This window comes from Cervus elaphus, chromosome 3 (genome assembly GCF_910594005.1).
Source record: "Cervus elaphus chromosome 3, mCerEla1.1, whole genome shotgun sequence".
Taxonomy (NCBI): Eukaryota; Metazoa; Chordata; class Mammalia; order Artiodactyla; family Cervidae; genus Cervus; species Cervus elaphus.
In genome coordinates, this window is record NC_057817.1 from 18,364,918 (window position 1) to 18,383,454 (window position 18,537).

At 33.4% G+C, this 18,537-nt stretch overlaps 1 protein-coding gene across 7 annotated transcripts in view; it reads left to right on the plus strand.

The window, feature by feature from the left end:
* TMTC3 (transmembrane O-mannosyltransferase targeting cadherins 3) overlaps positions 1–17,196 on the plus strand; it is a 59,948-nt gene extending 42,752 nt beyond the window's left edge. For all 7 annotated transcript variants that reach the window (XM_043880807.1, XM_043880818.1, XM_043880821.1 and 4 more), the window contains 5 exons: positions 885–996; positions 7,456–7,559; positions 8,782–8,951; positions 11,008–11,234; positions 13,008–17,196. In XM_043880807.1, the coding sequence (XP_043736742.1) occupies positions 885–996; positions 7,456–7,559; positions 8,782–8,951; positions 11,008–11,234; positions 13,008–13,822 (1,428 nt within the window). In that variant the 3' untranslated portion in view covers positions 13,823–17,196. The remainder of the gene's footprint in view (positions 1–884; positions 997–7,455; positions 7,560–8,781; positions 8,952–11,007; positions 11,235–13,007) is intronic.
* Positions 17,197–18,537: the final 1,341 nt, after the last annotated feature.

An 18,537-nucleotide genomic window follows, 5' to 3' on the forward strand; every position in this document is an offset into this window, starting at 1 on the left:
TTTTTTTCAGTTGCTTCTTTTCTTCAAATCTTTAAACTCTTAACTTCCTTTTTGGCTGTTTCTGTACTCTGCACAGTTCCCATTATTCTAATAGACTACATAAGTAGCTTTATGTCAAGCCTCAAAATAAGTCATCAGTGCAGTGTTTAAACATGTTCTCTCGTGCAAATTCCTTCTTTCCCAAAAGACTATAAATAATAGAGCAGGAATTTTCAAACAACTCTATGCTTTGATGAAGTAAAATTTTAATATATAAAATAGATGAACTGAAGTTTTAGCATGTTGATGTTGAAAAGGAGGAGAGGTTAAATTTCATGAAGCCGTTTTCTTTTTGACCCCTTCTTCATCTCCATGGAACACTCTATTCCTAATAATATATCAGATAGTTATCTGTGTTAATTGGAGTTACATATATGGAGTTATATATATACATATACACACACACGTACATACACTTTTTTTCCTCTGAAAGAAATCTGAATGATTTCCAGTTTTGGGGGATATAATTGACACATAACTTCATCTTAACTTTAAAGTGTATAATATAATTATTTTTATATATATATAACAATTACCAGAATAAATTAACATCCATCACTTCATTTAGTTACTTTTTTTTCTTGTGATGAGAACTTCTAAAATCTACTTTCTTATCAACTTTCAAACATGCAATATAGTACGGTTAACTGTATTCCCTGTTCTATATATTTGCATCCTTAGACCTTACTTGTAACTCAGAAGTTTGTACCTTTGAACTACCTTCGTCCATTCATAGACACTTCTATGGAGTACTCCTTTCCTAATAGTATACCAAACAAAATCTGTGTTAATTAGACTCATTTTTTAAAATTTAACTAATTTCTATCTGTACTTCTGTATTTAAGGTAAATAAAAATAATGCCAAATTATGGAATAATGTGGGTCATGCTCTGGAAAATGAAAAAAACTTTGAGAGAGCTTTGAAATACTTCTTACAGGCTACGCATGTTCAGCCAGGTAAGCATTATTGATTAATAAAGCTATTGTTAATAGTTTGTTTTCTTTTTGAAAATTTGATTACATTTGTAGAAAGTAGGTGGAGTTTATTTTCAAGCTTTATTCCAACTGACTTGAATACTATAATGTTTGGTGCTGGCTTATTTTTTGAATTGGGTTATATGTTAGAGCTATTTATATCAGACATTTAGGGATGTTTTTAAATACAGATTGTTGGATGGCACTGATGAGCAGTTTTGGTGGAGTGATAGATACAAAGGCCTGTTAGGGTAGAAGAAGAACTGGAGGCAGTTGATATTAAAAACTGATAAGATGTGTTGGTGTTGAGTGTGGGGTCAAGAGAGGGCAGTAGGAAGCTGGGGGTTTTGGGTTTTATTTTTTTGTTTGTTTTGGTTTTAAAGATGAAAGAAACAAGGCATGTATGTGACTAGTGCATTGAAGCTGGGCAAAGTGGTAATTCAAGGTTGGGGAATGGAGTAAAGGATTGATGTTCTTGAATAGATGAATAGATAATTAGGATCTGGTACTCAGGATGAGGATTTCAGTCAGCTGAATCAGTAGTTACCATACAGTAACAGGGAAAGCAGAGTGCAGAAACATGAGTATAGATAGGCAGGTGAATAATAGACAGATAACTTCTGGAAGTTATTCTTTGGTTGTTTTCTCAGTGACATAAAAGCAGGATCAACAGTAGAGTGTGGGGAAGGGAGAGGACGTTCTGGAGATCTAAGACCAGGAGAGAGTCTGAAGTAGTCATATAGGACATGGCTTCAGAAACTTGAATGTGTGTGTGAATCACCTGGAGATCTAATGGTGCATGTTCTGGTGTATAGAGATTTTGAGTAGGGCCTGAAGTTCTGCATTTCTAATAAGTTCCTAGGTGATACTTAGCCCATGAATCACGTATTGAGAAACTAAGATCTAGGAAAATGTATAGACTAGGAAAACGCAGTATGATTGCCAAGCAGCTGTAACACCGTTCTTGAGGCTAGCAGTGCTTAATTAAAATTAAACCGATTGATGTGGTTATGTTTTTCTCCCACTACTTTATATATAGTATAGACAGGCACAGAGAATTTGGTTAAACAGGATTAGGGTTTTGTCAGATGTGTACTACTAAACAAAAGGTTAAGGGAATATTGAGACATAGTCTAAGCTGGTTATGAAGAGATGTGAGAGAGGGTGAAACATGAGGGAAAGATGGTCAGATGAGTGGTTTATAGATCTGAAATTGTTGGTTTCTGAGGAGGGTCTAGCTGAAGCATTGCTTGTTTTCAGTAGAAATGCTGTTGGCATTTCAAGTATGCAGAACTGTCTGTATTCCAGGGTATGTACCAAATATGGCCCTCACCTACCAAATATACTCATTATTTTCCATTCAGCACAGTAACCAAAACCACACACACACATTTCTCAATATACTTGGTGGGGTGGGGAGTGCTGTGCATGGCCCCCTATGTTTGTGCTGGACAAGACTGTGACCATTGAACTGACTAATTAAAGGAGAATGGGGGTGAAAATCACTGGAAGAAAGGATATCAAAGCTAGTATTAGAAGATACACCTTACATAGATTTGAAACCACTAAAGAATTTTGACAACTGTGTGATGTTGGAGAGAAGGTGAGAACAACAAGGAACCAGAAGCTTGCAATTGGTCACTACAATAAGGAGGGATATTGGATAACAGAGTGTAATGACCTGAAATTCAGAAAGGAGTGGTTTTAAGCAGTAGCAGTGGTCTGCAAGTGGTATGGATCTAGGAGGACACTTAACTCCAGGCCCAGTGTTGCAAAAGATAAAAAGATCACAGTCATCACTTGGAAAAACTACCAGTTTCCCCAAGGCAAAGCTGAATTCTAGTTAGAGAATGTTGTAGAAATGTATAACTGATGGTCTGGCCATCTTTCCAGTTTTATCTCCCCTAGCTCTTCATGCAGTTTAGTTTTCTCTTGAAATATAGGGCATATGTGGTGGGCTTCCTCACCTCTTTGCATTTGTTCATGTTGTTTGAACCTAGAATTCCTCCCTTCTCCTTTCCTTCCAATCCACCTTCCACCATATCCTACCCATCTCTTACAAGCCATCTCACATGGCTTCTCTTCTTACTAGAGGGGAAAAAAAACCCTTCTATCTTTCCAATTAGAAGCAAATGTTTCTCATCTTCAAGACTCCTTACAACTTTGATATCTTTCCTGTGATATCTGTTACTTAAATGTTTATTTAAAATATTTATTTATTTAAAATATGTATGTTACATTTAAACTATGGGGCTCCCTAGGGGTAGCATGAACATTTGGCTCATCTTCTTACCTCCTACATCATCTAGCACAGTTTTATACACAGTCAGTGGTCACTAACTCTGGCAGTTTTAATTCATTGCTTTCTAAAGCCTTTTAGGTTCATTCTGGGAGTTTTTAGAGAAGCAAAGTCATCTTTATGTCAGGCATGCGGGGACTTTGAGACTTAGGAGATGGGATTTAGGCCCCTTCAGACTTATCCTAAATTGCACAGTAATTTCTGTCTCATTGTATTGTTGAAACTGAATGAAATTGTGTTTGGTGCTGCATGCTACTGCTAAGTTGGAGAAGGCAATGGCACCCCACTCCAGTACTCTTGCCTGGAAAATCCCATGGACCGAGGGGCCTGGTGGGCTGCAGTCCATGCGGTCGCTGAGAGTCGGACAGGACTGAGCGACTTCACTTTCACTTTTCACTTTCATGCATTGGAGAAGGAAATGGCAACCCACTCCAGTGTTCTTGCCTGGAGAATCCCAGGGACGGGGGAGCCTAGTGGGCTGCCGTCTGTGGGGTCGCACAGGGTCGGACACGACTGAAGTGACTTAGCAGCAGCAGCAGCCAGTGCTGAGTAGCTTCATTCGTATCCAACTCTGTGCGACCCCATAGACTGTAGCCCACCAGGCTCCTCTGTCCATGGAATTCTCTGGGCAAGAATACTGGAGTGTGTTGCCGTGCCCTCCTCCAGGTAATCTTCCCAGCCCAGGGATCAAACCCACGTCTTTGGTGTCTCCTGCATTGGCAGGCGGGTTCTTTACCAGTGGATGTAAATTATGGATGTTTAGCTTAAAATCATTTTTCCTCTCATTGTCAGTTGTCACTTTTGGCTGTTTTTGAGATACTACTAAACCTATCTCCTTTAGTATGACTTACCTACTATCCTCTCAAAGTTGTTGTTTCTATTAATAATAAGCAGTGAGCTAGAAAAATAGGCAAATCATTTATTACAATTTATTATGAAAAAGTGTGTAATCTTAGAAACATTGAATTTGGCATTCAGAGACTTCTGGCGCATTCTGTGTTTTTCAGCTATGTTCTTCATAGATAGGTTTGACAGGTGAAACAACATGGAGAGGAGGAAATCAAGTCTTTGTGTCCCTATTAGATGTACAGATGGAGACAGATCTATAAGTTTGGAGATAAGGGGTATGAATCGTCAGGACTAAAGATAAAGATTTGAAGTAACAAGCATGTAGGTAGTAATTAAAACCCTAGAGAAGTGTGGGATCACAGAGAGTAGAGATTCTTAACATTTAAAGTAGCTTAAAAAAAAACAAAAAAAGAAGACATTCAATCTGAAGGCTTTTCTTGCTTAGCCAGAAAAAGAATATAAAGTACAGAGTGGTCTTTGACCAGGCGACATGCATGTTACACAAACAATTGATTATGGGTTTTTGTTTGTTTGTTTTGATGGTTACAAGTGTTTTTAAAATATCAATTCACAAGCTTAAATTTTTGCAAATAGAATTAAAGTTTCCATAAACACATTGTAAGGGTAGATTTTTCTCAGGAAACACCAGATTTCCCCTATGGTTTATTTTTGCCTTAAAATCAGTAATTTCATTTTTATCTAACTCCAGCAAAGCTTTGAGACTGTTTATATCAGAAAACAATCATGGGCCTGTAGTTCAGATTTGATGCCATCAAGAAGGGAATGATTTTTGAAGTTTTCAGAAGTTTCCAGATGTTTATAATTTATCTTTTTAAATAAATTGACAAATTTGTGCACAGGAAATAATGGGAAAGCAACACAGATGCCTAGGCTATCGGTGTGAGAATACGTAGCTCTACTGCTGATGGCTGAAGAATTATTAGGCACAGAGTTGCCTGATATTTGCCAGTCCTCCTTTAAGTTGAATTAAAGACAGACTGCTAAATTCATGCTGCTGTTGGTTTGGCTGGTGCACTCAATAGCAAGATTGTTTTGGAAACTCTGTAGCTTCTTGGTCATTCAAATGTAACTGATTTTTATATTTTGCCTGCTTGCTTACTTTTTTTTTTTCCAAATTTAAATTTACTTTAACAGTAATGCTGTTTCTTCCTGGAATCTTAAAACTTTGTAACTTATATAGAAAATTGCTTTAAAAATTGTGTTTTTTCATTTTTTTTTCCTTTTAGATGTGTCATGTAGTTCTTTTGATGCCAAAAGCTATCTAATTTCTATCTTTGTTCTTTGAGAAAGTAAGGATGCCTTACTGAATGTCTGTAGTCTTCATCAATACCTCCTTGCCATAATTCTAAGAACCTGACCAGTGTGTAGTAATTTGCCATGTCTTTCATCCTAATGGATAACCTCTTTCTTTTCTAAGATTAATCGGGGCTCCTTTCAGTGATATATTAAATATTTAGCTGACCTACTTGCACTTTTATTTACTTAAACTTCCAGTTTATTCTTTTCTTAGATTAAATTTTCACTATATAATTAAGTTTTTCAGGTTCTGTACACTCTTTAGTTTTTTTATGGGTAAATTTCTGATCTCTAGAGTAATTGGTATAGATTTATCTGATGTTTAAAAAAAATAAAGAGCTTGGATACATAAGATCCTACTGTATAGCATAGGAAATTATATTCAATATCCTTTGATAAACCATAATGGAAAAGAATGAAAAAGAGTGGTTATGTGTGTGTAACTGAGGCACTTTGCTGTACTGCAGTAATTCACACAACATTGTAATTCAACTATGCTTCAATAAAAAGTAGATTTTTAAAAAAGAGCTTTTTAAGAGCAAAACTCTATATGCTCTTGGTAATGCAGTGTATTTCAACCTTCGCTCTACATTAGAATTGCCTCTGAAACTTTTAAAAAAACATCTTTGCAGTCCTATTTGTGAAGATTCTGTTTTGATAGAACTGAGTGGGATAAGATGTCTGAATTTTTCAAAGCTACACAAGTATTCTGAATGCAACCAGTATTGGGAAGCATTTTTTTTCTTTTTGACTTGACCCCCTCCTGAAACCCCATGAGATTCAGTAATGTATCTAAAAACAAAAAAATCAACCTTTTTCCCCTAATCTTGTCCCTTAGCTCTCTAACTGAAGCTGTATTGCATCTAACAGCTTTTGTGCAGTACACACAATTGCCAACCTGAAACATAATATAGCAAGATCTTAGGACTGTTACTCTCCTCCTAGGGGAATGCCTAAGATATAAATGCTTGGCCCCTATGTGTCCTGGGAGTTGCAGGCAGAGAACTATTCCACAATTGCAAAATGATCATCGGTGTCACAGGCAAGTAGTAATCATAATTTGAAACCTGTCATGTCTGTTAGCGATTCATGTTGAGTAAAATTTGTCTAAATTAAGATCTCCCTTCTTTCTATCTTTATTCCAAACCTTTGAAATATTTACTGGAAAGTATATCTTAAAACTAGTGTACAGTGAACCCTCATATCTTTGTAATTTAAATTGCATATTTTTCTGTCTCTGAACAGATTTGCTGAGGGCTCAATTTTCTGTATCACAAAATGAGACAAAACTTCCTGACATTCTGATATTAACACAACCTTTTTAAAAATTTTAATTAAATTATATGGTTATATATCATCATTTAAGGGAGCTGGGCTGCTGCGTCTTAAATAATACTATAGAATCCTGATAACTTACACTCTAACCATATTCACAAAAATTTTTTTTAAAGTTCCAAAGTTTTTCACAGTCTCTTTGCCCCTTTCCCACCGTGGATGCATATTTGCAATTTGTAATACTTGAGATTATTCTGGGAATCACAGTGATCCTTTTCACCTTTAGAGTTGAGCCATACTTTCTGAGTGAATTCCAAAGCCATGTGATTAAGGAAATGGAAGTAAGCTTTAGTATAAGACAGTAAAATATAGTGAAGAAAAACAAAACGTAGATTCCTTCATTACTTTTATTTCTCCTGTCTTGTCTCTTAACCCTTCCAGGAACCATTCAGATAGGTTTTTTTCATGTCATATGTGGTCTCCTGTTCTTCCAGTACTTTGTAAATAGTCTTCTAGTGTAGCCTTGCTCATAAGTTGTAGTAAGTTGTATTAGAAGAGCTTTAAGGAGAAAGCAGGACCTATTGCCTGATTTTGCGTTTTTTGCTTAGTTTGCTGCTCAAGACATGTCTTCTTAGTAGCAGTGATAGTTTACACGGGACACTAGTTAGTGTATCTGCCAACAAGTGATTTTTTTATTTTAGATGATATTGGCGCCCACATGAATGTAGGAAGAACTTACAAAAATTTAAATAGAACCAAAGAAGCTGAAGAGTCTTACATGACAGCTAAGTCACTGATGCCTCAGGTAAGTTGTCAAAAATTATTCCTATTGTGTCGTGTCTGCTGGATGTTTGTATTGAATAGAATTATCCAGATGGAAAATCTTTATCTTTTCTTTAATTTGGATTAAAACTAAGGTGTCCAGTGAACCATCTATTACTTTGTTATAAAAGATTGCATTTACCTATCTAGCTCACTTAATTTAAAAAGTTCATAGTCTATGAAAACTAAATCTATGAAATTATGAGTTTTAGATACTTTTTATTGTAAGTTATCTATGACTTTAAGTGACTTTAAATGAAAATAATTTTATTTATATACATTAAGCAGTAAACATTAATTCCTATCAATAAATGAGCAAAGCAAAGTGATAAAATGAGTAGATATATATCTGTGCCTGTCAGTTGCTATAATGTCACAAGTACAAGATTTCTTGGATATCACAAGACAAAGTTAGAAAATCTGACACTGCCCTTTATCAGCTGTGTGTAATCAGAAAAGATAGTTTACATTGGGCTATAATTTTCTCAATAGTAGTTTATATTAATACTGTAACAATATTGAAATGAGTTGATAGTTTGATTTTGATAGTTTGATAAATGTTTTAAAAACAATTAGACCACATGATACATTAAGAATTCTTTCAGTTCTAAGATTCTAAAGTTAAATTGTGTTCAGTGGGTTTTTATCAGATATAATTTATTATATTCATTGAAAATTGGGGTTCACATATATTATACATAATAACTTTTAGAGTTAATTAGATAATTTTATGTCTTAACTCCAGCAAACAAGTGAGGAATTAGTAAAGCTCTGAAGTAAAGTTAACAGTCACAACCAGGAAACATCTTGCTGACAATTTGAAAGTTGACATGGTGTAACAAATATACTAGACTGAGGAAAAAGACCTGAGTTCTGTTCCTGGTCTGACTCAAGCATACTAAGGGACTTTAGCCTGTGGAAGTTCTGATTTATATGACTTCATAAAATAACACATAAATGAAAATCTAATGATAATTACTGAGATAGCATGAATGAAAAAATACATCCTTCATTGCTTCAAAGCATTATTTTACTTATATTTTGTGAATACTGCAGATTATTTCATATTTTTATGTTTTACTTTAATATAACAGTTTAGCTTTTTATGCTCTGTAAATTTTAAATAAGACACTAGGACTTCTACTTCAGATTTTATTTGGTACTGAAATATCAACTTATAAAAATGTTTGTTTTTTTATTAACAGATTATTCCTGGTAAAAAATATGCAGCCAGAATTGCACCTAACCATTTAAATGTTTATATTAATCTGGCTAACCTGATCCGAGCAAATGAGTCCCGACTGGAAGAAGCAGATCAGCTGTACCGACAAGCAATAAGCATGAGGCCAGACTTCAAGCAGGCTTACATTAGCAGGTATTGTAGTTCGCTTTAGGCTTTCACTATAAAAGATGGAAGCTCTATACATCTGTGTCTCTTTTTCTGTCTTGCATATAGGGTTATCATTACCATCTTTCTAAATTCCACATATATGCGTTAATATACTGTATAGAACAGACTTTTGGACTCTTTGGGAAAAGGCGAGGGTGGGATGATCTGAGAGAATAGCATTGAAACATGTATATTATCAAGTGTGAAACAGATCGCCAGTCCAGGTTGGAAGCATGAGACGAGTGCTCAGGGCTGGTGCACTGGGAAGACCCAGAAGGATGGGGTGGGGAGGGAGGTGGGAGGGGGGTTCAGGGTGGGAAACGCATGTAAATCAATGGCTGATTCATGTCAATGTATGGCAACAACCACTACAATATTGTAAAGTAATTAGCCTCCAACTAATAAAAATAAATGGAAAAAAAAAAAAAGATGGAAGCTTCATCTGAATATACATTTAGGCTATCTTCACTAATTTGGCTTTTTTTTCTTCTAGTAAATCTTAGTTGACAACCAGGAGCATAGAAACATAGCTTGTTTTAGACTAACAAATTTAATTTATTTTAAATTGACAAGAGAATCCATATCGTAAAACAGCAAACTTAGGTTTATTTATACAAAAGGAAGGGTAGGAAAAGCTCTTCAGTTTCTTTTGCTTCTCAGCACCAAATTCATTTTTACCTAAAACAGCCAGAATTTACCTTTTATAATTGCTTCTTAATTGTAACAAAGTAATTGTTATTTTTGCAAGAAGTTATTACTTCTTAATTATTATAGATTAAGAAATCATTGTATAATTATGGAATCATATATAAAATAATTAAGAACTAATTGTATAATATCCAACTATCAAGGGAATTGACTGGTTATTTATGTTTTTATTACAAAGAAACTTCAGTTGCCAGTAAAAAACAAAAAATTTGACACTGTCAGAATCTTAGATATTTTCTCATGTAAATGTTATCATTTGTGTTATACTTGAGAAAAAATTGTTTTAAACTTTGTTTTGAAGCCTGCTCCAGTCCTAATTATAATTTGTCACATTGTTTATATGGAAAATGCATTCAGAATTTAAGTTTCTGAAATAAAATCTGTTCATAAGCTGAAAGCTGTCTTTCTTCAACATTATCTAGTACTTGCTGAAATTCACTAAGTTTACTGGGGTTGTGTCAATAAATAAAACCTGTATTAAGTTAACTTATAAAGAATTGCTTAATAATCTGCATTTATTTTAAAAATCACATTTTGGACACTTATTCTAGGAAGTGTGAATATTAATAGTTTGTTTGACTTCATGCCTATGCTAATATTTTAGGAAAGAGTAGTATTAAAATTGACTCTTATATCAGTACTTAAATTGATTTGCACATATGTAAAAATGACCTTTTAAGTTCTATAACAGAAAATATAACCTGACTAGAATGATTTTCAGACTGATCATCAGTTCCAGATATGTTCCTCAAAAGTATCTACAGGTGGCAGTATTGCCCTTCCATCCTACCAGATCGGCTTTTTAATTCCTTTGTAAGAATTCATTGAAGAAAATGAAATAATTATAAGGGGTAAACAATTCCAAATGTTCTGCTTTTCGTATAGTTAGACATTGCTAACAAAGATTTGAATACTGGAATTTCCCCATCACTACTATGTTTATTTTCCTTCTCCAGATGCTACTCATCTTCTGACAAATTGATCTCCCACTCTATTTATTATCATTTTTCTGATGCAGACTAGTCTGCTGTTTTTCAAGATACATTCAAAGGATATATTTTCTGTTCCCCTTTCTTGGATACCTCCCGACATCTTACCCTGGAGTCAGGCGTGTTTTTTCCTTCTTTAATAATATTTGAAAACATATCAAACCAAATGTGCAAAATTAATGTGTTTAGGTTTAAGGACAGTTTCAGATAGTTATTTTTGAAAAAAAATTTAAGAATCTAAGTTAAAAGGAAAGCTGTGACTATGTGGAAAAGCTTAAAACTTGTGAAAATAGTATCTACAGACTGACATGATAGTATAAGTAAAACTTGTGTTTTTTCCACAGAGGAGAATTGCTTCTAAAAATGAACAAACCTGTCAAAGCAAAAGAAGCATATCTTAAAGCCCTAGAGCTGGACAGAAATAATGCAGATCTTTGGTACAACTTGGCAATTGTTCATATTGAACTTAAGGAACCAAATGATGCGCTGAAAAACTTTAATCATGCTTTAGAACTAAATCCAAAGCATAAACTAGCATTATTCAATTCTGCTATATTAATGCAAGAATCAGGTATGTTTTCTCAAAATTTCTCTATATTTAAACATACTCTAGTTTGAAATATAATAAAGTCGTATATTATGTTACCCAAGCAAACATTTTATGAATGGATGGTTTTTATCAAAACTGTATAAACTGTTATAAGAAGAATATTTTAAATACTTCATGTAAACCTTTCAGGTAATACACCCTAGCATATGTGTCATTCTAAATGTTAATTTCTCTAGTATATGCTAAAAATGACTTCTCAGTCTATTAAGCAATAGTTTATTCATCTATTTTGTCATTTTATACCTGGAAGTGTATTTCTTATGCATAAGTATCATGCTATTCAAATAATCTGAATTTTTTTAAAAAAACAGTTTTAAGTAATTATTTCTAGGGTGTCAAGAGCATTATATGTTTTAAACAAAGTAGTATTCTATTTTCCCTTGATCTATAAGTCCAAATATTTTCAATATCATGTTATATCCAGTGTTACTGTTTTCTGAGATATTATTATAATTTCCTGTATTTTCTATAAATTAGCAGAACCAAATTATCCATCACAATAAAATAGGATCTTTGATATATCAGAATTTTAGTTCTGCTCCAGAAGACAGTATATATAATTTATGGTTTTCTTAATTTTTATGTTTGGAAATATCTTTATATTAATTATTAAATACTTTCATAAAACTTCTGCAAAAAATATAAGAATGATATTTTATAATTAAAGAGAGTCTTTGAGTTTATTTCTACCAGTCATCTATTTTATAGGCTAGAGAGTGAGGACCAAATAGATGTAATAACTACCCTAACTTCATATGGCTAGGTTAGGAATTAGTCCAAAACAAGAACTTAAGCCTACTGATTCATTTCAGATTTCTTTAATCATCATGATATCAAATAAAAGGATAAAGATCTTTATGCTTGGCATTCAAAAAAGCTTAATTTAGAAAACTAATGTTTTTGTAAAGTTAGCTAACCTTAGTAATCATGAAAAGTGCCTATAATTTAACACAAGATTATACCCTGGGGTGTGTAGTTGTAGAAGTTGAAATTTTTTTGGTACTTATTTGCAGTAGAAGTCATCTCAATAAATATTTGCTTCCTGAATCTTAATTTATATTTATAGACTTTAGATATAATGGTATTCTTCTTATATTTGAAATTTCCTAAAAAATTTTAAGTAATGTACAAAATATATCTAATTTAGTAAGACTGAAACATTTTGTTTATCCAATATAGTTACTGTTTGCTGAGCATTTTTTATATATCTCATGTAATTCTTAGAAGATTCAATAGGTTAACCCAGGCAAGTAATTATTTTAGTGAGTAAAGTCATACTATTAACAGAATCATGATTGAATATGTCTCTATTTTCAAATTCCCTACATCTTCCTCTTAATCCTCTATTCTTCCTCAACTCCCATTAGAATCTAAACTTATCAGGAAATATTTCACCCTTTTTTGGTTTTTGAGGAACTCGTACTACTTTAAAGGAAAGGAAATGAGCTATCAATCCAGTGCATCAAACACACTGGCTGTCTTATGCAAACTTTGAGGGTTTTGCTTTCTGCATTTTAATTTAGGTACATCAATTAGTTGTTTTGATGCTCAGTTCAGTCACTCAGTTGTGTCTGAACCTTTGCGACCCCATGGATTGCTGCATGCCCCCGGTCCATCACCTGTTTTGATACTATGTTTTTATAATCTAGATAAATAATTTCACCTCCATTTTTTACCTCAGACTTACTCATTTGCTAATGATGTAATTTTTTTTTCTTTTTAAAAAATTCTTAGGAGAAGTTAGACTCAGACCTGAAGCTAGAAAACGACTTTTAAGCTATATAAATGAAGAGCCACAAGATGCTAATGGTTATTTCAATTTGGGAATGCTTGCCATGGATGACAAAAAGGACTCTGAAGCAGAGATGTGGATGAAGAAAGCCATAAAATTACAAGCCGACTTCAGAAGTGCTTTGTTTAATCTGGCTCTCCTGTATTCTCAGACTGCAAAGGAATTAATGGCTTTGCCAGTCTTGGAGGAATTACTCAAATACTATCCTGATCATATCAAGGGTCTCATTTTAAAGGGAGACATCCTGATGAATCAAAAGAAAGATATATATGGAGCAAAAAAATGTTTTGAAAAGATTTTGGAGATGGATCCAAGCAATGTGCAAGGAAAACACAATCTCTGTGTTGTTTATTTTGAAGAGAAGGACTTATTAAAAGCTGAAAGATGCCTGGTTGAAACATTGGCATTAGCACCGCATGAAGAATATATTCAACGCCACTTGAGTATAGTCAGGGATAAAATTTCTTCATCTAGTTTTGTAGAACAACCTATATTCCCAGCTGGTAAGACTTCAGGTGTAGAAGGAGATAAAATTCCGACTGAAAATGTAAAAGAAATAAAAAGCGAGCCCAGACCTACACAGATAATAAAAACAAATGATAATAAGAGTCAATCTAAAGCCAGCAAACAATTAGGAAAAAATATAGACAAAGAAATTCCCCACAAAACAACAAAAGAAATCAAAGAAATTGAGAAGAAAAGAGTTGCTGCTTTAAAAAGACTAGAAGAGATTGAACGTATTTTAAATGGTGAATAGCATTACTCTTTATCATGTGACAGGGTTTCAAAGAACTTCAGTCTATATCATGTGATTACTTATACTGGGAGCTTTGAAAAATAGCAAGCATACTGAGTCTCTCATGAGCTGCCTCTACGTAGTATCAAAATACGATTTTCATTAAAAACCCTTTCATTACCCCAGGATATGTTTTATATTTGACAGTAGTTCTTTGAGTTTTGGGGACTGTAGCAGAAATTTCAGTAATCACAGGTGGCAAATCTGTATCTTTTCTTATAGAAGGCAGATTCTTTCAGCAGAATAATATTGACTACTCTCAATTAAAAATAATCTGAGGTCTGAATGATAATCCCATGGTGGCAAATCCAACATGTGCTGGTTTATTCTGTGAATTCACATTGATTAGCTAACCATGTTTTCCTTTAACTATTGGAGTCTGACTGTGAGTTGAAAACACTATTGAACACATACTTTTTTCCTTTGTGACCTTCTATTTAACCAAGGGACTTTGCACTACAAAAGAATACTGGCTGGCTTTCTTTACTTTGTATTCTTTTTTGATTTTTAGAAGGAAAGCCAGATGAGACATTTTAAAATAAGTCACTTGACATGTTAGCTTTAGAATGTATTAATATTTCCATAACTGTGTGCTTGTCCTTAACTTCCCTATCTATATGGCAGTTTTCAATCAGGGAAAGTTTTAAATGAGTATATATACACACATTTCTGATGGTGCTCATTTATACTGGACTTTCATTTCTTTTGTGTACTGAGTTTCACAGCCTGAACCACATAATCACCACATAATCATTGACTCTGACTTTTATTTCCCAAACTATTCCTGTTTCTTAGGGTCATAGTCATATTGAGAAATCCCAGTAAGTATAACTTCATTAAACTTTTGAGTTAAAAATGTAGGAAGATTCTCTTTCATGTTAGTGTTAATCTTTCTAGCGTTACTTGAATTTTAATTTTGTTTCCAAAACACACCTTAATTAGATACCTAAATTGAGTTCTGTTTAACTGAAGGCAAAACAATATGACAAAGTATTTTTAAACACTAAGTTCTTGATAGCTTGTTATGGTGTATATTTTTATTAAATATTTATTTTGACTACTGAGCTTTCATAAAATTTTTAACACTGTTTTAATTCCATCAAGTATGGGAAATGCTATTGCATTTTTTCTCTGCACACATATATTATTTGTTGTTATTGTTCAGTTGCTCAGTCATATCCAACTCTTTGAGACCCCATGGACTGCAACATGCCAGGCTTCCAAGGCATATATTATAGTTTAACCAAAATTTCATCATATTTGGCCTACTGTCCAGCTAGAAGAAAAGGTAATTAGCCTAATATAGGATTAACAAATTAGTCTGCTGGTTTTAACACATTTAAAGCTGAAAAGTGTTTGAAGAGTAGATACAAATCAATTTATTAATTTAAATCTGATTTTTTTCTTGAGTTAAAATGTGTTTTATAATACTAATATAGTTGGTTTTAGTTTAAAATGTTAAAGCTCAAGCTATCATTCTGGAATAGTAACTAATTTCTAATAATGTAGCATTTCAAAAACTATTTCTGTTCCTTTGAGATAATTTCTAATGTTTCAAAAACCACATTCTTGTAACTTTTTTCTTAAGTGTTTTATAAATAGATCATAAGAAACATGGTCTGCATTAAAGACCCACTTTTACTAGGTTCTCTGAGGCTCTGTCATAGATTATTTTTTAGGCAATATAAACCAAGCACTGGCAACAGTGGTTAAGTTCATTTTTGATTCATTAAAGCATTAAAGCAATATCTAATTTCAATTTTTAAATTACAGCTTTGTTACTCTAGATATATGATGGAGAATACCTCATATACTATGACTTGAAAAATGAAATTGTTATTACATTTTCTGCACATATCTTGAGAAGTTTGAGTTTAATGTCTTCTTTTACAATATCAAGTGAGGATAGTTGTGAAAAGGCAATCTTTTATGACAGCAGACCATAATAAAAACTTTGAATAATATTTTAATGATGTAACTATTCAAAAGATATATTAATATTATCTAATGATTTTTACAGAAAAAAATGTTCTCCATATTAGAACTTAAAATAATGCCAGTCATGTTGGAAATGTTCATATTTTGACTAATTTATTTAAATCAAATTCACTGTAATAATTTTTCCAAATCATTGTTTCTAAACGTTCATTTCATATTAGAATCATCTAGACTCCACCCTACAACAGTGAAATCTGAATTTCTTATTGTCAAGCTGTACTTCAGTTTTTCCAAAGGCTCTCAGAGTGATTCTAATTCATAGTGAGGGTTAAGGACCACTAGTCTAAATTAGTTCAAGAAAATCTTCCCTCTCCCATGTTAACTTTTCAACTAGTGATATAATCCAATTAATTTCTGATGCTTTAACTTCGTTAAGGAATATGTTCTTCTGATACCTAGTATTTATTTCCTCTTAAGTTTCATCAAGCTTGCGTATGTATAAGATGATTTCTTCTCTTTAAATTCATAATACAAAGTTTATTCAAATTGTTCAGGTGAAAAAGGGAATGAATATTTTTTTCCTATGGAGCTGCCATTTTGGGGAAATGGAGTGTAGGGATATTTTAGCCCAGTTCACTAACTTGTTCCAGAGTTGTAAGCATCTGTAAGTTTGTAAAAGAAAGCTTATCATAGGTTTATGTATTAGTAAGGAGATGTAGTTTTAGTTCTTGCTGTTTTACAAAAGAACCTACTCTCTAGGAGGTGTAGGAAAGCTTTGACAATCCCCAAGGGGTAATTGTGCTACACTTTCCTTCACTGCTTCTCAGAAGGAAGAATTAACTCTCATGCTGTTCCTATATGTGTTTCCTTACTAACATTCAGAATTGGGAATTTTGTCTTATAATAATTATTCCAGTAAGTAATTTTTATGAAGTTGATAACTTGGAGGATAAAACAAATATGTTTGCAATTTTGTCTTTACCTTTATGTAGATATCTGGAATGTGACTTACTCAAGTCTATAAAACCTCATGCCTTTCATCTAATTTGAGCTCTCAACTTCATGTCCAGAATGCTTCTTTAAAGATGCTTTAATGAAAAATATTATGAAAATATATAGATTTGTATGTCAATTTATACTTCAGAAATCCATATATTTGTCATATTTATTTTTTTAAAAACCTCCTAATTGTCTGCATGACTAAATGGTATTTAAAATGAAACCTCAAATATATCTGGTACCTTTGTCTGTAGAGTTTTATTTGTTGGAAAATGTCACCATCCTTGTTAAAATTTCATAAAATAGTTGCTAGTTGTATGCATTTTATATTTCTATGGCATCTGTGTGTACCGTATTTCTAAGTATTCAGTATTAAATTGATACTTTTTAAATGTTAACCTGAATTGCCTTTTAGTGTTAAAATGAAAAAAAATATAATAGCAATTCAAAACATTTCAGCCCCCACAAAGAGAGAAGAGCTGGCGGGTAGTTTTATTAGCAATGATATGAGAAATGAAAGAAAGAAAGTGAAGTGCTCAGTCATGTCTGACTCTTTGCAACCCTATGAACTGTTGCCTGCCAGGCTCCTCTGTCCATAGGGTTTTCCAGGCAAGAGTACTGGAGTGGGTTGCCATTTCCTTCTCCAGGGGATCTTCCCGACCCAGGGATCAAACCTGTGTCTTCTGCACTGCAGGCAGGCTCTTTACGATCTGAGCTACCAGGGAAGCCCAATGTGTTAATTTAGTTCCTAAGAGTGATACATTTATAACCCAAAGTGACAGAAACTCAATTAAGAAAATGAGACAAATTCCAATGTGAAATTTTATGTACATGCACAGTTGGAAGTCAGTGTAGTGAAGTAATTAGTCTGAATTATGAATCTACCTGGATTCAAATACTGGTACCACCATGCTAAAAAAGTGCAAGTTAGGAGAAGTTGCTTAACCCTGTGTTGTCAGTTTCCCTATCTGCAGCTTGGGGAAAATACTTTTCCTCATAAAGTTATTAAAAGGAGGTATATATATGTAACATGTATGTTGTATATATATTTATGTATGTATTACAGTAGATATATATCTCCTATTGTAATAAATAGGCAAGTATCTATAAATACTGCATGGTCAGCCATGCACACTGTAAATAACTTTTACCAAAACTTTTGACCACAACCACAATTAACGTCACTCAGTGAATTTTGTGATTTTCTTTTTCAGTCATGAAAATTATTGGATGTGATTGGCTAAATTGTTTTTATGTGTCTCAAAGAATGAAACAGTTTTAACAGCTGTGTAACCAGTGATACAGATGGATGCATTCACTGTTGTCTTTATTATATTGGATTATATATATTGGTCTTCCCTGATGGCTCAGCAGGTAAAGAATCCTCCTGCCAATGCAGGAGACGTAGGTTTGATCCCTGGATCAGAAAGATCCCCTGGAGAAGGGAAATGCTAACCCACCCAGTTTTCTTGCCTGGAAGAATTCCATGGACAGAGGAGGCTACAGTCCATGGGGTCGCAAAGATTTGGATATGACTGACTGACTAGCACTTTTTCACTTTCATAGTTTGATCATGTTGCATTGTCAGATTGGAAAAGCAGACGAATCAATATATTTTTAGTTTTGATGAAGATGAAACTTATTTACGGACAGCTTTCCAACAAGCAATTTTTAATTTTTATCAGATACCAACATCTGTTTCAGGAACGTGACGCAGTGTTTACATGTCAAAGTTTTGT